General features: G+C 41.0%; 1 protein-coding gene across 1 annotated transcript; it reads right to left on the bottom strand.

The window, feature by feature from the left end:
• Positions 1-2,491: 2,491 nt before the first annotated feature.
• S100P (S100 calcium binding protein P) lies at positions 2,492-8,383 on the bottom strand. Its single transcript, XM_048847270.2, has 2 exons — positions 8,072-8,383; positions 2,492-2,812 (listed from the first exon to the last, which is right to left on the bottom strand). The coding sequence occupies exons 1-2, from the start codon at positions 8,207-8,209 to the stop codon at positions 2,663-2,665; spliced, it is 288 nt and encodes a 95-aa protein (XP_048703227.1). The 5' UTR covers positions 8,210-8,383; the 3' UTR covers positions 2,492-2,662.
• Positions 8,384-9,132: the final 749 nt, after the last annotated feature.

The following is a 9,132-nucleotide window of genomic DNA, read 5'->3' as shown; positions in this document are numbered from 1 at the left end:
ATCTGTGGATGGGTATGAATTTTGTACATTTTCATAATGCAGCAAAGCTTTCTTTGAGGAAATCAACCCCTTAGTTTAAAGCGGTTAACTGTTAATTCTACTTTAAGCGTGAGATTTGTTTGTTTGTTTGTTTTGTAGAGCTCTATAATACATGGTGGCTGAACAAATTTATAGCCATGTAGGAACTTAGCAATTATCTCAATGTTCTGCATTATGGTCACTTGCAGCTTCACATTGGTGGAGGGATAAAACTCAGCTCCCCCTGCTCTGAAAGAACAGGACTCTACTACTTGAGCTAAGTGAGAATTTTGATTTGTTCTTAGCAGTATAACACACAGTTGAGATGTGATTCCTTCCATTAGATGGCAGTGGAGCTGTGAGCGCTCTCTCCCAGTTCCCCGCCCAGTTCAAGACAATAGTATTTCATTAGAATATGTGGGGAGGGATAGCTCAGTGGTTTGAGCATTGGCCTGCTAAACACAGGGTTGTGAGTTCAATCCTTGAGGGGGCCATTTAGGGATTTGGGCCAAAAATTGGGAATTGGTCCTGCTTTGAGCAGGGGGTTGGACTAGATGACCCCCTGAGGTCCCTTCCAACCCTGAGATTCTATGAGTGATAGAAAAATAGCTTTAATGTATAATGCACACTAGGGGATCATTAATGTGCAGCAACAAAGTCTACACAGACCACTTCCTGTTCAATATGTTAATGTGCTTTAGAAATCACCCACCCACCCCCATAGTGAGCATTGCTGCTAGGGTTGCCATCTCAGACATACAGAAAACCACGCCCCTGGCCTCTCTTCCCCACCTCATGCCAGCAGTGGTGCAGGTAGGGGGGGGTCTCTAACTTTCCCCACCTCCAACCGTGCTGCATGCCCCTGTGCCGCAGGGGAGGAAGACAGCTCCACCTCCTGTCAAACCTACAAGCAGCCAGCCGGGAAGGCGGCCCCATAACAACAACCCCGCCCCGCCCCGCCCCAACCCCTTCCTCCTCAAGATGGCAAGAGAGAATCCAGCTGGCCCTGGAGCTTGCTGGGAAGGAGTGGAAAACAGTCAAGTCCTCCAGGGGAGGCCTTCCTTTTAAAGGGCCAGGGCCATGGGAAGTCTCCGCTGAATATTTCTTCCCCTTTCACTCCTAGTGCTGGGTAGCAGGGAGAGAGCAAAAATAACCTGGCTCATCTTCACTGGCAACTGTCCAGGCAGAACAAAATCGGGCCAGGATGGTTAAAAACCCTAATTTCTTCACCATGTAGCCAAGCCCTAAGGTCGGTCTTGAAGGCAAAGTCAGCACTGCTTGAAGGGGAAGACGAAGGCCAGGCAAAGGGAAGGATGTCAGACTTACAATGCAGCCAGAAAATAATTTTGTGTACTTACCCCTTTCTGCTCGTTTCCAAAGTTGATGCTTTGGGAGTTGCTATACAAATGAACATATCAAGCATTCAGCTTTTCTTCAGAACTGCTGTGGTTAGCACTGGTGTAATTAGTGCTGAAGTAGGATTTACTCAGGAAAGGTACACACCCAAGGCCAGACAGTTCACCCTGTTAAAGCGCAGGCTTGGACTTATATGATTTGGGTCCTACTTCTGTGTCTGCCACTGACTTCCTGTGTGACCTTGGACCAGAGTTTCACAACAGTGCCTGGGTAAGTTTTTAGTTGCACCGTGCAGTCACAGCGATTCTACATACACAGTTCGGAAAATATGGCCCTAATCCCGCTGCACCTTAGTTTCCTCTTGTGTAAAATGGATATAATACCTCACAGAAGAACTGAGAGGATAAATTCATTTTGTAAAGTGCTTTGGATCCTCAGATGGAAGGACATTCAAAGTATTATTATTCACCTGATACTTAGGCCTTGTTCAAATGAGAGAAGTTACACATGTTCTTTCCCACCCAATTGACTGAACAGCACTTTGGATCCATATACATAAGCCTTCAGTCAATTGTTGGGGAGGCAACAGTCACAGTAATTTGGGTCTGGTCTACCCACAGTTTTTGTACCAATAATATTATGCCATTTAGGGGGGTGTTTTTTTGTTTTTGTTTTTTCCATTTTTACTGACATATGTATACCATATCATCCCTAGTATGGATACATTTATACTGTCATAAAGTGCCTTATACTGCTATAGCTTATTTCCCTTCCCAAATGGGAATAAGCTATCCTGGTAAAAGTACCTTTATACTGATATAACCACGTCCACATTAGGGAGGTTGTACCTCCTAGACCTTAACAATACTGATAGTGTTAAAGTGGTACATCTTGTGTGTGCAGATGAGCCCTTACCCTAAAATGTTGTAGGGATAAGGCCTCAATAAATTGAGGCTCAGTGGATTATGGCACAATCAGTGCACCTTCAACAGCTGTTATCCTTAGGGGAGCTCTGGGATGAAATTCTCCATTAAGAATAAAAACAGAATTTTAAAAACAAAGGGGTGTAAACCACATTTTTTCCAGAGAGAGAGAGAGACCAATAAATATACGTAACGAGAATGCAAAACTAGCATTTTATTTGAAGGAGGAGAAACTTAACATGCAAGACAGGGAAGTAAACAGAGTATGATTAAACAGTATTTCAGTACATGGAGCAAATAAAGCGAGCAAAAACATTAGCATATGGAATTCATCAAAGGACCAGCTTCTTATGAGCTGTTTTACATCATTTAGGTCCTTTCTGCTCAAAATATTTATGACAACAGCAAGTCATGGCTGCCACAAAGATGACAAATTCATTGAAGTCTACTTCAGAATCTCCATTTTCGTCCAGACCCTTGAAGAGTTTGTCAACAGCTTCCTTATCTTTCACCGACTAAAAGAGAAAAGAAGCAGTCCATAGTGAGACATGCAATTTATTCTGAGGTCCTAAAAGCAGCAGCAAAATTGTAATTTACTTGAACAATAGAAATGATGTGGTGTGGATCCAAACATCTTATTATCAGTGTCTGTAGAGTTTAGGGGCACTACCTGATCCCCGGTGAAGAAAGTGTTAACCTCAGCTCAGTTTCTTTGTACCTTTCCACAGGTGATTAAGGGACTAAATATAGATTCCTTGCTTGGGAGGCAGAGGGAGTAATATGTAGGGATGGGGGTGAAGAAAAGGGTTCCGTCAACCAGATTGTTACAGAGCTGGGCTGAATCTAGAGCAGTGGTTCCCAAACTAGGGGCATTTCTTGTTCAGGGAAAGCCCCTGGTGGGCCGTGCCGCTTTGTTTACCTGCCTCATCTGCAGGTTTGGCCTATCGCAGCTCCCAGTGGCTGCGGTTCACCGTTCTTGGCCAATGGGGGCTGCGGAAAGCGGCGGCCAGCATGTCCCTCGGTCCGTGCTGCTTCCTGCAGCCCCCATTTGTCTGGAGTGGGGAACCGCAGCCAGTGGGAGCGGCAATTGGCTGAACCTGCAGATGCGGCAGGTAAACAAACTGGCCCGGCCCGCCAGGGGCTTTCCCTGAAAAGTGGTGCCCCTAGTTTGGGAACCACTGATCTAGAGTCAACAGATTTCCTGTTATTATGTTTTGCTTCAGTTAACTTGTTTTTATTTCTGGTTAGGTTCCTTTAGGAAAAAAATCCTGGCTGACTTCCCCAGGGCTTTGTTTCTGCTGAATCATTCCACCAGCTCACAATAGGATATGCAGAACTTTGGAACTCCTGTTATGCTAATGCAGTGCTCTGTAATTTAATCAGGACAGTACTGTAACTTGTTGATCTTGTTGGAGAAAACAGAACAATACTTGGAAGATTATGGGGCACAAATACTCCTCTCATTGAGGTCAATGCCAAAAGTTCCATTGGCTTCAAATGGAGCAGGTCCGTGGGTTCATAAAAGTTTTGTGTGTGTGCGTGCGAGCGTACGCACATTTAAAAGGTCTGTGACCCAAATCCTGTCATTAAATGTATACTTATATATATGGAATTAATAAATGCTGTAGCTATCAACAAATCTATAGGTGCATGAACTGTACCTGCTTTAAAAACATGTTTAATGGTCAAACTTGCATAACACTAAAGATGCTAAACAAGATACTCCAACCCCAGCTAAAATCTTCACACCTGAATTTAAAAACATCCTTTTGCAGCCTGCTCTCCCCTATCCCCTCCAAAAAAATCCTTAATAAAATACATGTGTTTGAACTATACTAGAAGGTCACCAAACAGGCTCCCAAGAATGGGAGCATTAAAATAAGGCGTCTTCAGTGAGAACATCCTGTGTGCAGCCCCCACATGTGAATATTTTGGGATTGTCATCTTGTGTTCCAGCTGATCTTAGTGACTTGAACATGTTAGTCACGAGGAGCTGTGCACACACAAGGCAGACTCTGAAGCATTAGTAAAGTTAATTTTGCGTTATGGGATGAAAAAATAGTATCCTAGCCATGTCCTTTTGTTTTCAGCCTATCATAATTTAAATTGACCAGCTTGTTTCAAACTGCCCACAACAATTCACCTCTGGCTGAGATTAAACATGACAATTTCCAGGCAAAAATAACTTATTTTGAGAGTGTTTTAAAGATTTTTTTGAAAAGGCTTACAATAGGTCTTGAAGCTTGAGTACAGCTGGGTGAATAATGGAGTTGGAGCCTTTGGTTCACTGGCCATTTCAAAAAGTCTGAAACAATGTGGTTAGGTTCAAACAAAATTGAAATGTTTTATTTTAATTTTGCCCATTTGAAAATGTTTTGAATTTTTAAAATAAAATTCAAGAAAAAATGTTTAGAAAAATGTTGAAATGAAATTTTTGATTTTTCAGATTTTTTAAAAATCAACAATGGAGCCAAATCAGCACAAATTCATGAAACATTTTGATTTTGAAAAATATGCATTTTTCACTAAAAAAAAAAAAAAGTTTAGTTCTAATCTGAGCCCTGGCAATGATTTGTTCCAATGAATTTAAGAGGATGCAGTTTTTATAATAAACAGAGGATGGCAATAGAGACCTATAAAATATAATTAACTAAAATAGTGTGGTTTTGTTGAAGCTAGATTTTATACATATATGAAATTATGTAAATATTGATCAGTTTTACTGTGAATTTTAAATACTTAGCTTCATTGAAATCTGAAGGGTTTGAAGAGTCAGAGTCTAATTAGTTCAATAGCCATTATTTTATTTTTCACTGATTTAATTTTAATTTTTTTTTAATAAAATGAGGAATTATAACCTGAGGTATGCCAAAAACTCAACCAGAAATTCAGGTTTGTGACTAGTCCTGGCTGAACAATATATGACACAAATTTTGTTCCTTTCTCTTTTTTCCAAATTATCCATAAACAAACTTAATTTTAAATTATTCAATGAATTATTTGTGGACCCATGTCCATACCCAGGGTCCCCGGCGGGTTGTACTGGGGCAGCTAGCCTGCACTGAAGTCCATGCCACCTCATCCTCACGAGTATTATTACCCATGCTAGATTAAAGCTACCATGGATATGCCTACCTGTGCTACAATTACACCTTAATTTGTTGTGTAAATGCACACAATAAAGCAGAGCTCTTGCAAATAGCTGAAGCCCTGAGTGATGACTGAACATCACACATTGATCTTAGTGCTCTAAGAATGCATGCACAGTTATTCGGAAGTTCAGTGTTGGGTGTGCACAAAATGGAAGCCACTTTTTGAACATTTGGCCCTGGGCCGTGACAACTAATGGAAAAGAGTTTACATTTAGGCAAACAAATGAAACTCCTGTGAGGCACCAGGGTGTGTGAAAGCAGAATTTGGCCCAACAGCTTTATGGAATTTTTAGTGATATAAAAGAAATGGAAATGATCAAGAATGAAAGTTATTATGACTTTGAACCAAGTAAAATTGTTATTGTACAAGTAAAGTGATGTGCAGTAAATAAGGAGAACCAATAATGGCAAGTGAAGTTAAACTTTTGCATTTACACCCTGGGAAGATAACACACATTATGGGTCGTGATTTGAACATTTGTTAATTTGCAAGAAAGATTTTGTGAATTGTTTAAAATAAAAATGTATTTTCTCTTCCAGAGTCTACCTCACTCATATTTGCTGCTAAATATGAATCTTTCTTTTAAAAAAACCAAAACCAGTAAATCTGGAAAGTGAGTCTGAATACTGCAATAAGCAAGCCATAGTAGGGATTAAACTCAGCCCAGTTCAGCAAAATGTGCATTAGCCATCTTTATGCTACAGAGACTTGTGCAAGACTTCAACAATCCCCAAATATGATACGACACTCACCACAGCTACAGGCGTGCAGTAGTTTGACCTAATGGGCCAAATTCTTCCCTTACATATGCATGCCTTACTGTTTCAGCTCAGTGAGAACCAGGTGTCTATATGTGAAGCCATGATTTCCCTTTACTAAATGAAGTTTGATAAAACAAGTCTGGATAATAGTCTAAAAATATATGAATGCAATTAAATGCAAGTCAAGTCACAAATTTTAGAAATGGATTATTGGTGGCGATGGCCAAATTCAAACATATTATTTGGCGCTGCCTAGAAAATGATAGTACCGAGAGTGGAAATGTTTGTGTTTTCTGATTGAAAAGTCAAAAGACATGAAATTTTTGGGAAGGAACTGAAGTGGAATTTTTCAGCTACCAGGCTGGAAGGCTATTGTCAAGTTCAAAAAGTTGAAAAAAATGTGGCTATGTTGGAACAAGAAGAGCCTTTCAGCCCAGCTGCCTGAGAACCAGACAGCTGGGCCATTCAGCCTTTCTGGCCCTAGGGCAGGAGTGGGTGTGAGGGAGGTGGGGAGACAGAGTTTTCCAGCTCTCAGTCTCTCTGGACCCTAAACCAGGGGGGAGGTGGGGAGGCTGGGGGTCAGGGCTCTCTCTCTCTCCAGCCAGTGCTGGGACTGGGAGGCTGATAGCCGGACAGCAGAGAGCCAGGGACCAGGTGCTCAGCCTCTGCAGCCCTTCTGGAAAGCATTTGTCAGACAGGAGCCTTCCAACAGGGAAGCAGGCAAGCTGTTATTTCAATTTTCCCAATGGAAAATTGAAATTTTTCATCAAAAGTGAAATTTTCCTCACAGGAAATTTCAGTTTTGTGGAAAAGGAGTTTTTAATTGGAAAATCATTCTGACAAAAATGTTCCAACCACCTCTAATGTTATCATTTTCTAGAAAATATCCTTTGAAACTTAATGTTTTTAAGAATGTCAGATATCTCATGATACCACATTGCAGAGCGTGCAATACTTGTCTACACTGGCACTTTACAGCGCGGCAACTTTCTTGCTCAGGGGTGTGAAACTCCTCCCCGCCGAGCGCTGCAAGTTTCAGCGCTGTAAAGCGCCAGTGTAGACAAGTATTGCACGCTCTGCAACGTGGTATCATGAGATATTCCACAGTATGCATCCGATGAAGTGAGCTGTAGCTCACGAAAGCTTATGCTCAAATAAATTGGTTAGTCTCTAAGGTGCCACAAGTACTCCTTTTCTTTTTAGTGTAGACATGCTACAGAGATAGACGAAAAATATTTAAGAGCACATTCTCATTATTTAACAATGCTGTTATCTGAAACATTTTCTTTAGTTCTTTCCCTTTATTTGTTATTAAGAAGGACACTTCACAGACAATTCTTCCAAGTTCATCTACTCTGTCCCACTGCTGCTTATATACCATACTTGTATACATGCTCAGATATCACAGTAAGAATTGTGGTATAAATGCCCAGACCAGGAGACTCCCCATTTGCTGTCATTATATTCAGTTGTTAGCATCACAATCCTTTTTCACAGCAGTTAATTGAGACATCATATGGGATTACAAATTCTGGTGGGGAGTAAACAGCAGGAGCAGATGACTTCGGAAGAAGTAAATATTCTGTTTAAATGCCCTTGCCCTGAAAACTAGAGAGTGAGGAATGAGAAATACAGAAAACCTGACAATTAGGATTTATTCTGACTACCACATTCCGTTCTGTGATCTGCCTTCACTTTCAAAGCCACATTGTCAGCATGATGCATAAGAAAAGGTCCCACACAACTTCTCTTAACAGTAATGATTTCTGTAGCCAATTCCCTGCACAAAGCACCAAAAATGTCTCTCTTCATATTGCTTTAAGTCTATTACAGAGAAACTATAGTGAACCATCACTTTACCGAGAGGAAGTTGGGTAGCTCTTTTTCCAGGAGGGTCTTTAGTTCTCCTTTGGTGAGGGTTTGCTTATTGCCTTCAGCCCTGGAATACTTGTCAAAGACATCAATGATCATTCCCATTGCAGTTTCCAGTTCAGACATCTTTGCTGCTGGATTCTGGCTTCCTTCTTTGTGTGAATAGCTTCTGGCCCTCCTTTAGAGAGTAGAGACTGAACGGGTTCTGGGGTGCTTTATATAGCTATCACATCTCATGGTTACATCGGGAGTGGAGCCAGTTAGCAAATATCTACACCTTAAGCACCGCTTTTCATCATCTAGGTGCAGCTTGAAATCAAATTCCTTTGTAAAGAAATTCAATTCAAAATTCAAACTTTATCAGTAGGGCAGAGCTGGAACAACGATTTATACATCACCATAAACCAGCCACTCCTTCAAGATTAAGTGTGAGTAAAAAGCTTAAATTGAATCTGTAAATGGCTAACAGCCCAACCCTTAAAAGAATGTATATTGGCCTGCAATGGTGAAAGAGCAGCAAATTACTTCCCATTCATTGCAATGGGTGGCTATAGGGACTCTGAGAATTGCCATCTTTTTCAAACGACAACCAGCTGAGTTGCAGAGTTCTGATGTGTGCAAGGGCCTGGGCAGCAGTTTAATTGAACACAGACTGATATATTGCACTGATGATGCATAGACATCTGGGCCCTTGGACAGTGATGAGATTAATCTTTAAGTGTCATGAAACTGCTTAGTATTGGCTTACATCAGCATCAACAGAGAGTTTCTCTTTTCAACCTTACAGCAGCAGTATCACCCATTCTAAAAGACAAAATCACACCAAAACATCATAGTCTTCAGTAAAAAGAAAAAGAGGACTTGTGGCACCTTAGAGACTAACAAATTTATCTGAGCATAAGCTTTCATGAGCTACAGCTCACTTCATTGGATGCATACCGTGGAAAATACAATAGGGAGATTTTATATACACAGAGAACATGAAACAATGGGTGTTACCATACACACTGTAACGAGAGTGATCAGGTAAGGTGACAGGTTTCAGAGTA

The sequence above is a fragment of the Caretta caretta genome, chromosome 4 (assembly GCF_965140235.1).
Source record: "Caretta caretta isolate rCarCar2 chromosome 4, rCarCar1.hap1, whole genome shotgun sequence".
Classification (NCBI taxonomy): domain Eukaryota; kingdom Metazoa; phylum Chordata; order Testudines; family Cheloniidae; genus Caretta; species Caretta caretta.
The sequence above is the reverse complement of the archived record's forward strand: the minus strand, read 5'-3'. Positions and strand labels throughout refer to the sequence as shown.